Source organism: Pempheris klunzingeri, chromosome 17 (genome assembly GCF_042242105.1).
Source record: "Pempheris klunzingeri isolate RE-2024b chromosome 17, fPemKlu1.hap1, whole genome shotgun sequence".
Lineage (NCBI taxonomy): Eukaryota > Metazoa > Chordata > Actinopteri > Acropomatiformes > Pempheridae > Pempheris > Pempheris klunzingeri.
In genome coordinates this window covers 13622912-13643472 of record NC_092028.1, presented here as the reverse complement: position 1 = coordinate 13643472, position 20561 = coordinate 13622912, and the positions used below count along the sequence as shown (strand labels likewise).

The window sequence follows — 20561 nt, the reverse complement described above, 5'->3', positions numbered from 1 at the left end:
TGAGCGCAGCGCGGACTGACAACCTGCCTCTGCAGGGCCCGCTGCTCATCACACACCCAAGAGATAAACACAAGAAACACCGTGCCTTCCTCCATCAGCCGCTTTGTCCCACGGCTGCAGGCTTCCTTCAGATCTGCAGATGGTTCAAGGCGCAGGTCGCTTTGCCTCTTAGTGGTTTGTCTCAAAGGGTTACACGCTGTGGGAGGCTGCGCCGCTGTTGTTTGTTGTCACTTCCGGGCGAGCCGTCGGTGAATTAGCAGATCACATCGCCGGTGAGGAAGAAGAGGAAGAAGTTCATCAGCATCGATGCTCCGTGCGGGCAGGATGGAGGAGTTTGTGACGGAGGAAGAGGAGCCGTGGTACGACCAGCGGGACCTGGAGCAAGGTGAGACCTCATCCCTCCTGCCACGGGGTTGTGTGTTTGTGGGTGGGTGTCATACGATGTAACAATGCCCCCATCCACAAGCACCGACTTGGCTTCTGGGATAAATGGATTGATGCAGGAGGGGGCGGATGGAGAGGAGGGTGGAGGTTTCATCCATTGTAAGACACATTTCATGCACGAGTGCGCGCACTATGGTGACTGTAAACCCACATATATGTGCCTGTCTCCGGGTCTGACTGTGGATCTGCCTTCCTCTTCATCCCCTTCATCTCTGCTCTCTTCCTCTGCCAATTATTCTGATCTTGTCAGTGGTGTTTCCCAGAATAGTCCTGCTGCCTGTGTGTTGTTTCATCTTCCTCCCTGCAGAGCCACATCTCACATCACAGCACTCCTCTCCTCTCCTCCTGGTTTTTCTCTTTTAACTTAACTCTGTGTGTGTGTGTGTGTGTTCACTCTGCTGGGTGACAGAGGCGTGTGAAACCACTGATCACCTCATGGGAGCTGGTGACATGATTTAGGGTTCGTAGCACCTCGAAAAACAGGCCAGCAGTCATGCCTGTGACCTTAAATGAACGTTACAGACGAGAGCAGAAAATCCATGAGAAGTGTTTGTGTTCCTCCTCCTGTGCCGCATTTTCACTGATGCACAGTGAGAGACATTGAGTGATCAGCCTCCTCAGTAATGACTTAAATGGATGCACTTTTCGTCGACAGTGCATCTCTGAGGAGAGGTGTGTGTGTGTGTGTGTGTGTGTGTGTGTTTGTTCTGCAGCGCTGGCCTCAGCATCACCCCATCCCCTGATTACCTGCTGACCCAGAGAACTAAAGCAGCTTTGTGTCTCATCATTGTACAAAGAGAGGAGAGAGAGACAGGTGGATTCTGCTGTGTGTGTGTGTGTGTGTGTGGTATTTGTGTGCAGCTGTATCTCATCTCAGCATTATTCAGCATAGAGCTCGAAGTCGTTAAGCCCCTGGCTGATCTGATTAGGGAGCCCCAGACTAGACCTCCTTAGACGGGATCAGAGATTCCAGGCTTTGGGGTCAGATTGGAGGCGAAATTGCCGTCAGTGCTCCAAACAAGCATCATCCTGCATGCACTCACAGTCGGGCATGATTTTGCCCCAGAAAGGGAAGCTGTTATGCAACTTCTGTGCCGCAAGCTGAGATTTGGTGACCCCTGCTTTCATTACGGTCTGACTCATATAGGAGGTGCAGATGGCGTGCAGTGGTGATGTCACCCACGGCCTGTGACTGAACGTGAGATTCACACATGAGAGAGCATCACAAGGATGCGAGAAAGCAGAAACGCGTGAGCGTTTATGTGCAAAAAACTGGTGTGTATACTGATGTACTACCTGGAAAGAGGTCTGTCGGTGTGTTTTGACCAGATGTGACCTCCCTCCGTGGTATCAGGCGCCTTTTAATTAGTATTTCCTCAACACGGCCTCTCATCCGTGCACACAATTCTGAAATTACATAACTAAGGCTCGGCACGTGTCGGCCCTCAGGAACAGAAACAGAGCTGTGAGTGAGTTGGACCTCAGGCTGAAGGCTCGCTGTGCTCCCTCCTCACACGCTCACACTCGGCTCATTATCACTCGGCGGTTCAGACCAGTGTGGTGTTCTCACTTCTGCTTTGTTGAAACAGGAAATTTCAGCCTGTCCCTGTTTGCCTCAGCGGCATCTGAGGCAAATGTATCAGCACGGGCGTACGCAGAGTGAGCTACTAATTATATTAGACAAAACAGAGGGATTCCTGCTGAGTTTAAGATGATTACATGCTGATGGATCAACAGTAAATCATTTCTAATCTCTTGTGTTTTACACCTATGGTGTGTGTGTGTGTGTGTGTTCCTGTCATCGCCCTGTAACTGTGGGGATGAAACACTGCGTTCACGTCCAGTAATTGATGCCAATGGCTCCCTGTTTCTGCCCTTTCTTTCCACTCCTCCAGTTCTGTGTTGTTATGGGCTCTGAGTATGCAGAGTCAGCAGGACTCTCCTCCTCCTCTGTTCAGCTACCCCCCCCCCCCCCCCCCCCCAGCAGATGAATAATGTATGCCTCCAGCTGTGTTGTAAAATAACAGCTACTTTATGGATGGCACCTGTGGTCTTATCACTGCTGAGGGCCCCAGTGTGGAAGCAGACTGAACACAGTAGAGGGTGTATTGTAGTTACATCTGTGAGGCTCTGTTTTAACGCTGATCTGATTAGGGAGCTTGTTAGAAATGCAGTTAGTCTGATCAGGGAGGGTTCGCCTCAGCTCAGCGCTCTCAAAAACACTTCCTGGTGACAAGAAGAAGTCCCACACCGTTAAGTGAACTCCTTTGCTAGACACTCTCGCCACTTTGCTCTGTTTACGTCTGTTGTTCTTTCTCGGCTCTTGTCAGATCTGCACTTGGCAGCCGAGCTCGGCAAGACTCTCCTGGAACGCAACAAGGAGCTGGAGGACTCCCTGCAGCAGATGTACATCAACAATGAGGAGCAAGTGCAGGAAATAGAGGTGTGTTTGCCCCACCTACTGTATCTCGGCATTTGTCATTTGTGCATGTAGGGTGATTTTATATACATCATATAAATATAAATAAATACCCAGTTACCAAAGCTAATTATTGTAAAGCCTGGGGCACTTGGAGGAAAAATGTTCATTCTGTGAAATTAGAGAATCTGTCATCACAGCTCAAAGACAGGCAGAGGATGAGTGTGTTTCAGCTGCAGACAACTACAGTCCACAACTCAGCTCAACTCAGAGATCACATGACGCTGAGGACTCTCTCACTGCCATCGAAAAAGTCCATTTACATGTCAGAATATATCGATGTACAGCCAAAGAGACAAATTTACATTACATTAAGTTCCTTTGACTTCTTTGTCCAGGTGATTTCTACTCGGTGCAGAGGAAAGTGTCGCTACATTAAAATTGTAGATTAGAAGTTTCCAACCTCTTCTGTCAGACGTACCTTCGTCAAACTGGATGTTCCTCAACTATTAATGACATGAAAATGTATTTTGTTACAATATTTTTGCAGGCAACTGAACTGTCAGTGTTTAGCTTTGTTTAGGTCAAGTGTGCATTTGTCCCACTACAATCCACCATTTATCTTTACTACTTTTTAAAAATGTATCCACATTCATCTGTTTCTGTAACAGTTTATCTATTATTTAAAGCTATTTCAACCATTTATCATTACATTTTGCTATTTTAACCATTTAGTCACTTTTAGCTAACTGTTTCACCTGTTTATCGTTACTTAAAGCTATTTAAAATGTTTATTTTTACTTTTAGCCAAATATTTTAACCCTTTATTCACTTTAAGCGAAATATTTTAACCATTTGTTCACTTTTAGCAAACTATTTGAACAATTTATCCACTCTAAGCTAACAATTTCAACTATATATCTCTTTGAGATAACTATTTCAATTTTAACCATTTAACTATTACTTTTACTTACATTTATCCATTACTAGCTATTTAACCAAGCAGTTTTTTTCAATCTGCTCCAACACATCATCATCAGGTGTTACAGCTGACTCAGTATGCGTCTTTTTAAATCAATCTTTTTAAATCAATTTCCACATTCTTTACATGTGCGCTCTGGCAGCTGCAGAGGTGCTGGTTAGGAATCAGTGCAGCAGTTGAACCACTTCAGATGTATCTAATCACCAGTCAACTCATTTTAATGTTAAACCATTGTCTCCATTGCAGTACCTGACCAAGCAGTTGGAGATGTTGAGGGAGATGAACGAGCAGCATGCGAAGGTGTATGAACAGCTGGATGTGACCGCCAGAGAGCTGGAGATCACCAACGAGAAACTGGTGCTGGAGAGCAAGGCCTCGCAGCAGAAAATAGACAGGTGATCTAGACAGGTGGTGCTGGTAGACAGTGTCTGAGACTTCCATTGTTATTATCTTCTGCTCTCCTATTCTGGACACAATGTACCAGGGATCGTGCTGCGTAGAAAAACATGTCTATAACAGGAATGATGTCTGGGATCGCCTTTGTCATCAGTACATATAGGGGGCATTTAAAGGGGCATTTTGAAGCCAGACAATCCTAAACTAAAGGCTGGTACATGGATGCATCACCAACAGTTCTGTTTACACACTTTTGCTCTACTTTGCAATTTTCATAATCATTATCAGGGATCAGAGGTCTTTACAAATCATATTAGTGGTCTTTCAATAGCTGCCTCTGTTCTTTGTAAATGTGCTCTTTCACATTCTTTATGTTGTAACGGTGACACGCCGTGGCTTTGGGAGAACGGTATGCGGAGCACACGGAGAATTTAGTCACCTTAGTAATAAAGTAACAAGCCCGGGACAAATATTTGTGTGTGTGTGTGTGTGTGTGTGCAGGTTGATGGGCACCATGGAGACCTTGCAGGGTCAGGTGGACAGTCTGACAACTCGGGTGGAGGAGCTGAGAACTCTGGAGGATCTGAGGGTCCGCAGAGAGAAGAAGGAACGACGCAAGACTGTCCACTCCTTCCCCTGCCTCAAAGAGCTCTGCACCGCGCCAAGGTTGTTTATTTAAACGGTTTATTATCTAATGGTCAGAAAGGGCACTGCTGCTGTCATTTTATCTTGTTCACACAGATTAGTATGTTGCTAATACTATCTGCACACAATACAGAGGGACTGATTGTTCTGCATGACACGTCGCTGGTATAACCTCACGACTTTATAATGTCTTTAAAGATGTCCATGCTGGTACACTGACTGTATGATTGTGCACTTTTATAGTATGTACCAAACTCATACTTAAAATCCAGCTCACTTCGTACGTCTTTCTGTCAGGTATGAGGATGGTTTCCTGTTGGCCAACCCGGGCAGTGTGGACCTGGCGGATAGACAGCCTGAGGATAAGGAGAATGAGCGCCTGAGAGACATCGTCTCCTCCCTGCGCACAGCCGTGGCCACAGAGCGGTCCAAGAGGGAGGGCGCTGAGCGGGAGTGTGCCGCTGTGCTGCAGGAGTTTGAGCGTCTGGAACAGCGTCTCTTAGGAGCAGAGGGCTGCCAGCTGCGGGTGCAGGAGCTCGAGGCCGAGCTGCAGGAGATGCAGCAGCTGAGGAAGTCCAGGATGTGCCTGATTGGGGGCATGGAGGACGGCCTGGAGACGCTGCTCAACAACGGCCCAGAGATAGACACCCCAGAGGAGGGCATAGTGCTGGAGGAGGGAGGTGAAGGAGGTGCTGGAGATGTGGGGGGCACAGGGCAGCAGGGAGGCCCAGTGAGGAAAAGCTGCAGCGACACAGCTCTGAATGCCATCTCAGCCCGCGACGCCTCAGGCAGGCGTCAGGGCAGTTACGCCCTCCACGCCAATGGCGTGCGCAAACGCGGCATGTCCATCCTGCGGGAGGTGGACGAGCAGTACCACGCCCTGCTGGAGAAGTACGAGGAGCTGCTGGGGAAGTGCCGGCGTCACGAGGAGAGCCTGTGCCACGCTGGGGTGCAGACCTCTCGTCCCGTCTCCAGAGACCCCTCCATGAAGGAGTACAGCATGGCCTCCGCAGGGCCCTCGACGTCAGGGGCCGTTCCCACCCCTCCCACGCCCCCTCAAACTCCCTCCACCCCGGAGGCCCTGGAGGGGATCAGCAGGCAGGTGGAGCAGGTGGACAAGCGGCTCAGCCAGAACACGCCGGAGTACAAGGCCCTGTTCAAAGAGATCTTCTCACGTCTGCAGAAGACCAAGAGCGACATGAACTCCACCAAGAGCAGGAAGAACAAATGAGCTGCTCAGTGTCACAGCTGCAGGTACAACGTGCACTAAAACAGTGACTACGGAAGATTTATTTACCTCACTGTTTAAGGCCACTCCTGACCTGATGGGTGGAGGCCTGTAGTCGTGGGGTTTGGTGAGTAATGATGCGTATCGTTAGCAGTGGATGCCTCCGTTTTCTCTCTAGGAAGGAAGCGAGGCCGATTAATTCAAAACTGCCAAATGTTATGTTTCCCTACGTGGATGAGAAATCTTTGATGTGGATGAAATGCCTTTTTTGTGACTGACGACTAATCAGAATGAAAGGTTTAGTTTCTGTCTTGGGACAGTCTAGTGTGTGATGTAGTATTTGTAATTCAGATGTACTGATGCAGATTTAACTAGTACCATTTATTTTGTAGTTATGGACAATAATTAAGCCAAATAATTAATATAGAAAAATAAAAAAAAAACGCCTTTGGCTTTAAAACTACTTACAGCATTTAAAGCATGTATCTGTCTAATAAACACTAAGTGCTAAATTGGTCTTTAAAAGCAGGTAGAAACTAAGACGCACAAGCTTTCAATAAGCTTCATGTTTCTTAGACAACAGTAATATGACTGTGTGTATTTTGGATTTGTTGGATGCTACAAATCCTTCAAGACGGCTGCCGAAGCGTACTGTGCATAAGTGTTTGAGATTTGTTTACTTACATGGTTCATCATAAGTTATCCAGTGAAAGAAGGTGTTTTTACAGCATGTGTTACAAGCTGCAGACGATTGATCCGTTTCAGGGATTTGTTACAAGAGAGCATAATCAGTTCAGCACTGTGCTATCACTCTGTCAGAGTTGTTCTTTCCAAAATGTCTGTTAATTAAAATGAGAAATGTATCGACCATGTTTTTTTTTTTTTGTTAAGTGCTCAGGGAAGCTACACGTCCTGCAGCGGGTCGAATAAAACAGGAGACACGCAGGCTCAGTCTGACCACTTTAATGTGATGACAGGAGATCAGTAAACTGTAGGTAACACAGGTAGCACACATTGAGTCAAACCCAACCCAGAGAGAAACATCAGTCCGTGACTCTCGACAGATGAATGAAGCCACAGAAAGATAATTCACTTACATACTTTTGGAGTGTATGAAAAGAAAAAAACAACACTTTTATATGGCAGGATGTTTAACCCATTGATGTCTGGTTGGGGACTGATGTCTCTATTACGGGTTCAGAAGTCAATTACAGACGACGTTTCACCTCACTGATGTGTAGCACAGTGCCTCAGTAGGAACAGTAGGTGGTCGTAAGAGACGGGAGGCACAGTCAGCATCGGTCGTTTTAAACTTGAGTAATGTGAGGCGAGCAGTTTAACAGTCCTTGTGTTCGAGTCCGGGAAGGAACTAAGGTAACACCTCGGACACACTGGAAGTACGGTCTCAGGGACTAGATCGGACACTGGGTGACGACTACTAGTACAACCTGGAAACAGATTTAGAGTTGTTGTAAATTAGCAAAGACAAACTACAAGTACTGCAGTGAAAAAGATGTTTGGAAATAGAGCCAATATGATCGACACCAACATGTAATGGATTTTACAAATCGTTAAACCCGAAATAAAAAAAGGTGTTCAAAGTCCTGATTCCATGTCCATGTATTACAAGTATTGTTAAAATATCCTCACATGATGGTCTAGCAAATATAATCTGAAGGCAAATGGCTCAATTAGGTTGTTTATTTCTTCCTAAAGGTTCTTGTTAAGGCCACGTGGCTGCTAAAAAAAAGAAAAGAAAAAACTGCCAAAATACCCTGATCAGGAGAGGAGCAGCCACACCTAAAGCCAGGGGTCACAAGAGGTTAGAGGTAATTTGGTTCCCCCGCTCCCTCAGCAGACTTTGTATGGTCCTGAATCATTTGAAAAAGAGGTAGCCTGAATTCCAAACTAATTCACCGAGACCGCGGTACAAATAATCTGCTCAAGGGCTTTAGGAGGACTGCGTCCAAGAGTTGTGTCCAGCAATGATTGCTCAATGACCGTTCAGTGGCCATGTACATACAGCACTAATGCTCCCTGTGCAATGCTTTCAAAGGCAGATCACGGTAACTGTAGAAAAGAATGAAGAGGAGCAGGAGAGGAAAGCGCTAAAGGGGCAGAGCGAATCTCAGAGTTCATCACTTTTCTGAGAACAGTTAACAGACAATTTTTTTTTTAAACTTGTTTTTTTTTATAAACAAACCATAACCGCAAAATCTAAATTTGTGCACAATGCTTTCTCCATTTTAAAGATTTAATACTTGACAGAAGGGCTGGTGCAAACAATAGAAGCGTTAACGATGGGAGGAATGATGAAGTGATTGGAATTTAGAAAAAGAGGGAAAAAAAAGGAGACTGTAATGGACGGAGAGAGCAAGAGCTTAAACCAACATGTAATCCAGAGATGGATCCAGACAGGGATAAAGCAATGACAGCAGGAAAAGGAACGAGGGACGAAGCAGAGGAAGACGATGATGCGGGATGGCGAGGGGGGGGAAATCAGTCTTTCCAGTCTTTCTTGATAGTGAGGCTCCAGTCCCAGGAGAGGTGATCGTGTTTGTCGTCGTCGGTGAACTTGGACTTGATGTTGTAGGTGCCGCGGGCCAGCATCCCTTTGGGCGACTCCTCCAAGGTGGTGAGGAACTCGTATTCCTCGCTTGGTCTGGGCCCGTAGCTGCCGACCATGTAGTCCGACTTGTCAACTGTAGGTTGGAGAGGAGAGGAGAGCAAATGAGCTGTGAGGAGCTTCTTTGTGCAGATCCTCCTGTGCATGGTAGGTTTATTCTACACCAGCAGAAAGGCTGCCTCATAGGTTTCTTATTACTGAGGAGAAAATTCACCAAATGTAGATGGAAAAAAAACAAAACAAACAAACAAAAAAAACAGGACAGCTGCAGTACATATAAGCATCTGCTGGGAATGTAGAGAGATTTACATTAACCTGTTCACTGATGGTAAGTGAAACAGTCTTAGTGAAACACAGTGTGACCTGCAGCTTTATCTTTAGAAATATTTAAACATTTTGGGAAATTCACTTATTTGCTTCCTTTCTGAGAGGATCGACACCGCTCTTGTGTATCTACAGTAAATATGTGGCTGCAGCTAGTTAGCAGAACTTAGCCAGCTTGACTTTGACAAATGAGATACAACATGTTCAAATCAGTGAGCAGTTGAGGTGTCGGTAGGCAGACTGTTACTTTCAGACAAAGCCAGGCTAGCAGTTTCCCCTTAAGTTAAGCTAAAAATAAACTAACCGCCTGCTGGCTGCAGCTTCATATTTATCATGCAAAAGTGAAAGGTGCTGATCTTCTAATTCACAGAATTAGAGTGAATAAGCTTATTTCCCAAAAAAAGTTGAATCATTCCTCTGAGTCAGAAGATGCGTCTGTACATGACACTTCCAAAATGTCAAAATCCACATTTGGAACTGCAGAGGTTAACTGAAATCATTGTCTCACCTCTTACTCCTTTCCTGAACGACTGCTGGATGTACTTCAGGCCTGACACAATCTCCTTGTTCACCTGCAAAAGGCAACATGCATTAGTTACTTTTTGCGGAGCACTTTTCCATGACAGAGGCGGTCGGCTGCAGCTGCAGTAACATCTCCATGCCTCCAACAGGCCGAGACAACAAACAGAGAGGGTTCCTGAGGTCAGACGCTCTCACCTTGAAGTTGATCTTTATTCTGTATTCTACCCCCTCCTTCAACACAAACGGGTTCTTCTTGAAGCCGTCCAGGTCTCCTGGCAGAGATAGGAACACACAGAGAAAAGGAAAGTGAGAAAAAGAGAAGAGTCCGTCTAGATATAGAATTTGAGATCATTTGGAAGAACATGCAAGCATTGGTACCTGGTCTAACACATGCAAACAGTTAATAAACAAGTAGGGATTTTATGGTTTGGTTGTACCAGAGAAAGAGGAACTACATTCTTGAAAGCAAAGTCAAAGTTAGACATTTTCAACACCCTGCAGTGGTTGTAGTGACCACCAGGGGGCAGAGTACCTCAAACAAACCCAGCTGCAGCTCAGTGAGGGAGTGCAGGAGTGCCATCAGGAAATGGTTCATTAACCCACTTAGATGGGAATAATGTCGGTGCTAATCAGCAGAATAATGACCCAGCAGGCCATTTAGTCTATATTTGCGCTCAAAGACGGGAGTGATTACTGTTTATAATTCTTGTTACTATGAGCTAAGTCTTCCAGTGTGTGCGCTGCAAGGACAGACCGCTGCCTAAATGAGGCCTTCTGTGCATCCAGGTAAGTAAAGAGAAGCTTTCAGATGTCAACCATAAATGATCCCTTTTTATTCTAAAGAGTTTGTCACGTGTGCTGTACTCACCCTGCAGGTCGAGGACCAGAGGGTTTGGCGCCTGTTCACATACCAGAGTCATTCGTGTCACCTGGACGTTGGGGGTGCTGGGATCTGAGACAAAAGGGCAAAACATCAGTTTATAGCACCTGAGAGGAATGATGTGTTTAAATGTTTAACATGAGTTAACATTAATGAGTAGTTACTGCTTTCTCCACACAAACGGTCAATCACACCTAGCTGCTTACATTTTAAAAGCAGTTTGATATTGTGTGTTATTACCTTGAAGTTTAGTGCTTTCACCTAATCTGCCTCGGTCCCTACTTTCTCACTGCCTAAATACAACACTGACTGTCTCCTGTGACCAGAGTGGCCTTTCTCCTCCACTAGATGCAACAAACATTGTCACATTTGCAACTTTGAAACCTTTCCAAAATGGACAACACCGTCTCCAGACCTGTGTGGGAGATGTGTGGACTAACATGGTTATCATTAATACAGCTCTGATAATCTCCAGGCAGAGGCCAGACCCATGTCACACCTCAGAGATGTTTTCATGTGGGCGTCACCATCTGCTTCTATGATGAACTATTCAAATAGTTTTGTCCCCACCCTCCCCCTCCCAAGATTTCAGTGCGTGCTAGTGGTCACATCACAAAAACAGATATTGCAGAATAGTTTTTTCAACATTACAAGCATTTTGAACTGTTTTGTGATCTGCAAATAATAAGCTTTACTTTCCATACTTAGACCTGGTCTAACAGGTCTGTTCTTTTAAAAATACTTCACTTACTACCACAAACTCCTTTACTTGCATTTTATAAAAGCATAGTGTTATACAAACAAACAACAAATACCTTCAATCAGACACCTGGTCAAGTGAAGATTATGAATCTGTTCGACCATTTGGTGTCAAATATCTTATTTAATAGTTTTCAATGATCTGAGAGCTGGATTGTTTTCACAGCAGATAACTGATGCTCCTGCACTATTAGTAGTACAAACAGCAACTTAACCAGCTGTAGGAAAGAAGGTTATGAATACACACACATTACACCTTTGAAGACATAAAATACAGCAACTGGATGAACGATTTACTCTGAGTGAGCTTAGCGGGCTTTTAACATGCATCAGACATCTGTGCTGGTGAATAACACGTATAAGTGTGCTCAGTTTTTTGTTTTTTTTTTAGCGGTGATCACTAACCTGCAACCGCTGAAGTGCTGCCCAGCAGTGCCTCCTTGTACTTGCGCAGGCTCTCGTCATCTTTGTCCAGCTCCTGGATCTCCTGTAGGCTCTTCTGGGCGGGAGGTCTGTAGTTGACTGCGCCGTCGCCCTCTTCGTTGGCTGCTGCAATCGCTGCCAGCTGCTCTGGTGTGGGGTCCTGCTCTGCCATGGCGTACTAATCACAGCAGCAAAATGACAGCAGAGAGGGTTGGTTAGCTTACAGGGACATAAAGTAATGAGAACTGATGGCAGGAGTCCACACAGCAGACCACCTCCCTTCTTACTTTTTACTTGACTTTAATGAAATTTGACCTGCAGTGCACGGTTATTAGACATCCGGCCACTGGTTGATTATTACAGATTACTTATCCAGAGGGCAACCCCCGTGAACTTTGACCTGTGGGGGGCTCTAACAATGTAAAGCAGCACTTCATGTAGAGAGAAACGCCACAAATCACATTTCCCCTCTTATTGCTTGTTTGCGGTACGGAGCTAAAGGCGGGATCTCAAGACGGCAGAGACGAGCACAATGGAATCTGCTTTGCAGAGCTGTTACTATGAAACACTTGGCAGAAACAACTCTGTCCGGACACAGAGACAAGGTTAAGGGTGGCGATCCACAGACCTCACTGTGAATGGTTTCATTTTTATGCACAGACAGCCCTCAGACAGCCGGGTCACTTGACAACAGACCTCTCAAGAAAGCAAACAGTTCACAACAAGCTCGTGTTATGTGTCATGGGTGACTATCATTATTTTTGTCAAGAAAAAAGACGAGGCAGTTTTTTCCATGGCTCTTCAGTGTCTCAGAGAGAGAGAGAGACAGAGAGAGAGAGAGACATGTGACCCTCTGGCCCTCTCACTCTCAGTCTCCTTGGCTGTGGGGCCACTTTCTGACAAACAGCAGAGGCCAGTGATCTATAAGCTGATGATTATCTGAGCTCCAGGCTTCTCCCTCACTTGTCTCTGCTCTTCTGCAAACTGTGCAGCGACACGCTTTAGCTCGACAGCACTGACACACCAGTCACTGCCGATTAGAGGTGAGGACGCTGACTCTGAGCAGTGAGATCGTCTTCACGTTGCAGAGGTGCTACGAAACTCAATTGTTTCTCACAAATATCCATTAATAACATCTGGTGCACACATGCTGAGCTCAAAGCCGATCAACACCTGCAAAAGCCAAGAAGCAGCTGTGTGAAGGTGCTCAATGTTCTGTTCTCAGAACTGACGACACACACACACGCAGATCTGCTGTTTTCACAGCAGCTGTGTTAACTAAAACAAACTAGGTCCCTGCTGATACAGCTAAATGTGTTATCAGGAGAACTGTTACTACTAATTAACATAAAACAGGTGACACAGCAGAATCAGCCGTGGCCTCGGTCACATTTATTTGTTAGTCATTCCTTTTTTTTCGTCGCAGAGAAACATTCCTCCGAGTGGACCGGCAACCACGCCCTCAAACTTCTCCTCCTGAATGTGTCTGACATTTGCACGCTCAGAGAACGCCACTTCCTGTATCTGAGCGAGTTCAACCAAGCATGAACCATAACCACATGCATCCTTAAGTCACGCTAAAACGGGCCCTAAAGGGAACATGGGAAATCAAGGCTTGGATGTCAGAGATGTGATCAAATCTGTGTGCACAAGTTGTGCTGAAGTGACAGAGGAAGACTTGAGAGTCTTCTTGAGATGCCTGTCCCTCATACTTTAACCAAACTTGTTCTACAGTTCATGTGACAAATACCTTTGTTTGTTGGCTGGCTCAGTTTCAATTACTGTTACAAATCAGTGTCAACAAAATGGGGAAGCTAACAAATCAGACAAATGCAAACACACACAAAGCCAGTCTGAAGTTACAACTGCTTAACACAGAAGGACCCTCTCAGTAAAAATACCTCAACTAGAGCTGCAATGATAATTGATTAGTTGTCTGCTACTCATCTAAACTATTTTCAAAACCAAATTACTGTTTTGAGCCATTTTTAGGGGAAAAAAAGATTTTCATTTCAGCCTGTTAAATGTGAATAGATCTGGTTTCTTTAGTCCTCTGTGACAGTGAATTGAACATCTTTGGGTTGTGGACAAAACGAGACGTTTAAGGACGTCATCTTTGGGAAACACTGATGGTCGTTTTTCACGATTTTCATACATTTTATAGACCAAACAACTAATGGAGAAATTGATTGACTGTATAAATCGATAATAAAGACAAGTGGTGGCTGCAGCTCTAACCTCAACACACAATTTAGAACCTGAGGAGCCACAATTTACACACCACCATACAAACCGGTTTGTTGCTTTGCCTCTCCATCTAACGCTCTCCTCTGTTCTATTGTGCCTGCTGTATGTAGTTGGGTATTAGCCAAGCAGGAACTGAGAGCGCAGCGCCGTTTTTTGCAAATGGGGCCTCTGTGCGGCCATAAAAGCGCACAAAAGTCCTGGTCTGCCAATAGTGTGCTTTTGGCTGCTCAGCTGTGTGCGAGTGTTTCTGGTCGAATGGGTGAGAGGCTCCTTGTTGCACAGAGAGAGAGTAGATGGGAAAACAAGAGCAGATAATACAGCGATGCCGTCATATCATTCTTCAGATTTCAGCCAGTGGGGTGTTTTTCTCACTTCCTCCACTCAGTTCTCTCTCTCAGTTGTGTGAGCCGCGTCGCGTCGCGTCGTGCGGTGAGCTGCACTGTGACTGCAGCATACCGAGCCGTCACAGAGGAGGAAGTGCTGGGTCACATTAGTCATAAGTCATAAGAGAGCCGCACTATATGCACTTTACAGTCCCTCAAGACTCACAGGGGCAAGTTCATCACACAGCTCTTCTTCATCACAGAGGGTTTCCACACTAAGTCAAATGCAGAATTTTCCATGACTTCCCATGAATAAAATGTTTGACTTCACTGACCTACAAATGTAACATGACATTTAAAAAAAAATAAATAAATAATTCAAAACTCACATCAAATGAGGGATCACAGACTCTGGTTTCATGTAACCATAACTAACTAGAACATGCGTGAAACCGGAAACGACCCGAAGAAGAAAATTACTAACATTACAAAAATATTGGCTCAGAACTTTTCTTTTTTTTTTTTCCTTAAACACAAACAATTCCCTGGTTTTCCCTGATCATACCACGCTTTATTCCTCAGACGTTTTTCGTCATCGTGCCTTCATAAGGACTCAACTAAGGGCACGATAAGGATCAACTCCTCTCCACAGTGCAAGCTGTGTGTTGGAGAAGAGTTACGCAACATGTTAAAATAATCATTTTAATAAAATCAGGCTGTATTTTAAGATGACAAAGTTCTTGTACAGCTGCTAGTGTTTAGACAGCATTTAGCATTTGAGAACATTTTGTAGACGCAACATATTTATAGTTCCCAAATAAAAGATGAAGAGTATCAGAGCTCAAGTGTTGGCTCATTACTACAACACTAAACCTTCAAATGATATCCAGTCCTATTGAGGACAAAATCGCTCACAGTGACATGGACTAACTTGGCTGATCAGAAATATAACAAGCAAAATAAACACAGAAAACTTAATATTTTCCACATTTTTACAGTGTAAGTACAGTATATCAGTATTCATTCTGCACGACCCAGTGCAGCTTCTCACCGTCAACAGCATCACATTTACCAACATAAACAAATTAAAAAGAAATAGTTTATGCAATGTCTGCACAGATGCCATCTTAACCAAGCGAGAAATTGCTGAATCAGCAAACTAAAGGCCCATGCACTGAGTACAATGAATTAGATTTAACAATATTGACATCACCACCCTCATAATTACACACATTCTTTGGGGCTAACTCTGCTCACACAATGCAGCCTGTGGCTAACCGGCTACATACTGCGCTGACAGGAAAAGGCCCCGTCATTGTTCGGCCGGGTTAGAGACGACACAGAGTTCATGAAATCGCGCAGACCAACGGTGAACGCGCCGCGGACCCTCCACCTGCACGGTCTTGCATGTGCAGCTCTCTTGCTGCAGGAGGATAATCTGTCTTCATGACAGGGCTAAGAAGCAGAAGGTTGTACAAACACACCAGGCTCGGCATCTGAGGCCTCAGATTAGGCCCGTTCCTTAGCAACACCGCCAAGCAGTAAGATTACAGAAAGTGGGATTATGGCTAATGAGGCATTTGGGTACAGGAGAGGAAAGTGTTTGGAGGCATCACTGGTGACACATAAAGAGGATTCTCTTGACAGGAGTCATTAGTGTCAATCGAAACTTCGCTGAAGATAATTGATGGTCAGCTCAGAGAGGACGGGGGAATCCCTGAGGGATGATACAGGCTTTAAGAAGCAGAGGGGTGTGTGATTGATCATCCAACTGCACCAGTATAGATTTGGGTGATAAATTAATACACTGATGTTGTGACAGGCAACTAGATATTATTTGGGATTTTTGTTTATCATAATATTGTGAAGTCTTCTGATCTTAAGGGTAGAGTAACTGACCAGGGTTAGCGTTAGCGCGCTTGTCAACGGGTGAAAGCCAAGTTCACCCTCATTTTGGAATGAGCTTTGCCAGTCAGGCATCTCGCCATGCTATATTTAAGTTTTTCTTGGCTGCTTACGATCTGGCACCTGGTTGCTGTTGGCTGGGGGCTACACAGCCACTGCTTAAAGGTTGATGCCAAGAAACACAGCGAAATAAGAAAATAATGGCAGAGGCCCTGCAGATACAGATACCGGCACACGATTCTGACGGGTCGTAAGAGATGATTAGAGGGGATTATTTTTGTATGAATATGGAAAATCCTACTCCTACCGGTGTTAACTATTCTCATACATCTCACTTTTTTTCTAGCTTAGTGTAATCAATCACTGAATATCTTGCTAAGAATCTTAGTAATTGTCCATCTTCAGCTGATTAGTAGTTTTTAATCAGCTATTAATCATCAGTCTTTTACAGAAGATAATGCTTCTCTGGGATCACCTCTGGTTTTTAATAAGCACTAGCGCTTCTGTTCATTCATTCATTAAGGGATAATAATACTAGAGAAAGAATAAAAAAATTGCTCAAATAATTAGCCAGAGAAATCCTATCAGTTAGTCACATATTTCTTTTCTCAAGCTTAATCTGAAACAAAAACTACAACGAAACAATGAATACTTCTTTGGTTTATTCTACGAATGGTCTGATTTGATCTTCTGAAGGCACTGGCGATCATCTCCATGGTCCTGTCTGGTCAAATATTTAAAAAGACAGGACGACATTTAATGTTATTGCCTAAAGGTTTAAGGAAAACTACATAATACAAAGCCGTAGACCTACATCTTCATGTATGGATAATACTGGCATCACTGAAAGAGGCAGCAGGCATATGGTAGCCAGACATCCGAAAACCATGAAATTTAACAGGAGCCTTGAAGTTGGACCACAGTCGCTGCCATCGTGCACAGCAGACATGCTGTTGCTTCACTAAAAGTGCCCGGGATTCTGCGACCTTTGTGAGGTGACATTTGGCTCCTGGCCTCACCTTCCTATTGAGGATGTCACCCACAGATCCGTGGCTGCTTTGATCTCTGTTAGCCTCTAATGCAACACTCAGTGTGCCAGAGACCTTTGCATTTGTCCCTTTTATCCACAAGAGTTCTCTACACTTCAATGTATCCTTGCTGCTTTAAAAAAAAAAAGAAAAGAAAAAAAAAAAAAAGCTCATCAAGTCGAGGTGCAACACTTGATTCAAATCAACATTTTGGCCCCTCAGGATGTTGTGAATAAGTGATTCTGCAACAGTTCTATGTAATGCAACTGGAGCTGTTGAAACCAGTGCATCCGTTGTGTTAATGCAGCTAATGCATCCACTCATATGCAACTTACACACCTATCTTTGAAGCCTTCATCACATTTATGTCCTTAAGTAAAACCTTTTCATGCATACAACTGAATAGAATTTGAAGCATATCAGCAGATACTCCTGTGAAACTCAACTCTTGCAGCCATTTAAATGTTGATTTAGGTTTTTAAGTTATAGTCACCTGCCACCTGGCACATTTTGTCAGTCAAGAAATTGCTGCAAACTTCCTTTTTCAGGCTTGATGATTCATATCCTTTAGAGCGCTAAACCACACACTGCAAACCTGAAGCACAACTCATCCTCTTACTGTTCTAACACAGTCAACCCAACATAATCATATTCTAACATTGCCGTGATGATATAAATGCAAAAGAACGCTGGCACTGGTTTGATGTGATGCTAGTAGATAAACTAATGCTGGGTCTCACCAAGTTGAGGATGTAGTGCTACACATAGCAAAGCTTGCAGGAAGTGTTGCACCAAGAGCTCTTAGCAAATCTGATGCAATACAGAGGAACCAAACCTCACCAGAAATAGAGAAGGAGTGAGAAAACTTGTCTGTCACACAAATCATTATATCAGTAGAGAAGAATAATCTGATTGCAAGGAAAACGAGCAACAGAGACGAGACGTGGCCGTGAGAGAGAATGAAACAAAACACGATTCTATCTCAGGAAGAACCAGAACAAATAGGAAGCTTTAAAAATAGCCGGTGAGAAATCCCTGCATGCAGCAGCAGGAAGCTGCCAGTGAATGGGATAGCCAAGGTGCCAGCTATAAGGTCAGAGCTTATTCCCCTCCTATGCAGGAGTCTCAGCACAGAGTCTCTGCCCAGATTCAGGCTCCCTCCCTGGGCAACAGCCTCGGACTCTTCACAAGGCAGAATTACAGCTGTATAATGGTTTCTCTCAAACATGAACGTGTTACGGGCAAAACTTAAAAACTATTTACCATTTAATAAGACTACTAACATTTCCCAGCCTTGAAGTGCAGGATGTCCCTCTGAAGGCTGCGGTTGAGGCTGAGGAGGACCACACAATGTGAGGAGGAAAGGCTAATCATTAGTAGCTCCCACTGGTCTGAGTGTCTGTGTGTGTGTGTGTGTGTGTGTGTGTGTGTGTGTGTGTGTGTGTATGCTGGGGGCAGGGGGTCTGGCTAGCATCCCTGCACCTATTCCCCTGGGACACTGAGCTAAAACAGAAGGGGCCACTGACATGACTTGTCATGGAAGGCTTAGAGAGGCTGCTAAAATTGTACAAAGCACACACAGATACAGTTAACTCTTACAAAAAAGGAGGTCACGAAGAAAAAGACTGAACCGTATCGGTCCTCAAAATGGTTCAGAATAGGATAATATAGACATAGCGAATACACTGTTGCATTAGTGAAGCAGAAGTTCTTTTAAATCAGACACACCTTCACTTCAATCAGAACACAATATTTTATAGCTCATGACTGTGGTTTTGAACCTTGCACTCCTCTCTATTATCTGCATGAACATGTTCAAAGCTTATTATACTGATGTCCGGTAGACACCCAAAATGAAAATGCTACATGCTCGTCTTTTACAGTAGTTAACTGTATTTCCTGAGGGCGACTCAGTGTCAACCCGCTCAAACCAGAGACACAAACTGCCAAATGAGGGTCAGCTGCAAGGCTGCAAAGTCTCATGTTTGAGCCATGACAGAAAGGTGAAAAATCAAGTCAAGTCAAATCAAATTTATCAGACACAGAGGAAGGAAAAGCAGGATTCACGGTTTGGGTGATCTACCTCATCAACTAAACACACAGCTGCACTGCCACACAGAAACACAGAGAAGTGGCTGTCACTCGAGGCAGGATTCACCTCAGCAGATGTGATCAATGTGCACCTGACTGCGAGAGCCTTCAAAAAGCCAAGATGGTGGCTGATTTAAGGTGTGAGCCCCGCAGCAGCACAGTTCAAATTAAAAGAGATCCAGGAAGTGGCAGAAAATGTTCCTCATGCTAGCACATGACAAGTCGGGCCACGTTTAAAGCAAGTTAAAACTAATCATTTCATAAACTTTGGCTCCACTAATCAACGCATCCACTGATTGTGTGTTTTATTGTGAACTCTTGGCCAAAGTGTAATGGATGACACTGTCGTTACCTAACGGCAGCTCGGAGCAGCCTCCACATCCGGAAATGAACTACTAACTAATAATTGCTCCTAAACTCCTCACTGCAGCCGGATAACTTTAAAATAACTTGGCTTTAAATTGAAGAATTGAGCGTTTGAGAGACTGAATCTACGTCTACAGTGAGGTAAATGTAGACTAAAAAGGCAGAGCCCTGAATGCAGGAAGTTGCTCTTTGGCAAACAAATTCCTCCTTTCATGAATTCACGTTCATGGGGAAACGTTGGTTAAGTTGCTAACGCTTCCTCACGAACTGCCGGGAAACTTGCTAAATGCGCTACAGCAGCTCAGATAAGTGCGTTTAGCGGCTAAACCGAGTTATTAGAAGAGTTTACCGAGTGTTTGGTCCACTCTTACCGTTATACCGCTGGGAGGCTGGGACAGCGTCCTGTGGATGGTGCTGAGAGGAGAGAAGTGAAGCGGCGGAGCAAAATCTGAGCCAAGAGCCGCTAATGGAGGACACACAACATCCGGTGTACCGCCTTCAAAATAAAAGCACGCCCATTGACACACGATGTGAGGGGATTTTTTGTTTTATTTTTACCTGGCACAATTCAAAGAGAGATATTGGTTTTTTTTTTGTTTGTTTTTTTTCACTCCCCCATATTTATCTGCATTGTCGATCTATTTATGTTGAGTGGCACTGGTGCAAAGTAACTAAATACATTTACTAAAGTACTGCACTCAAGGAGAGGTTTGATGTATTTGTACCTTTATTTGACTATTTTCATTTGATGTTGCTCTAAACTTGTACTTGTGGAATTATTGTACTTTTTACTCCACTAAATTTATTTGGTTATTTTAGTTACATTGCAGATTTTTATTTATCTTTCAAAATACAACCGAGAAAAAATTGTGTACTCTCAGGATGGGGATTTACAAGATACCCAACAATATATAAAGTATGTACTGTTACATGAATGATGATATGTTTGATAT

General features: G+C 44.4%; 2 protein-coding genes across 2 annotated transcripts; one reads left to right on the top strand and one right to left on the bottom strand.

The window, feature by feature from the left end:
- Positions 1–252: 252 nt before the first annotated feature.
- Positions 253–6929, top strand: cdr2l (cerebellar degeneration-related protein 2-like). Its single transcript, XM_070848202.1, has 5 exons — positions 253–385; positions 2775–2887; positions 4092–4240; positions 4743–4907; positions 5184–6929. The coding sequence occupies exons 1-5, from the start codon at positions 307–309 to the stop codon at positions 6115–6117; spliced, it is 1440 nt and encodes a 479-aa protein (XP_070704303.1). The 5' UTR covers positions 253–306; the 3' UTR covers positions 6118–6929.
- Positions 6930–7062: 133 nt separating this feature from the next.
- On the bottom strand, positions 7063–20059 carry arhgdia (Rho GDP dissociation inhibitor (GDI) alpha). Its single transcript, XM_070847263.1, has 6 exons — positions 19980–20059; positions 11631–11826; positions 10455–10538; positions 9782–9858; positions 9573–9636; positions 7063–8816 (listed from the first exon to the last, which is right to left on the bottom strand). The coding sequence occupies exons 2-6, from the start codon at positions 11818–11820 to the stop codon at positions 8614–8616; spliced, it is 618 nt and encodes a 205-aa protein (XP_070703364.1). The 5' UTR covers positions 11821–11826; positions 19980–20059; the 3' UTR covers positions 7063–8613.
- Positions 20060–20561: the final 502 nt, after the last annotated feature.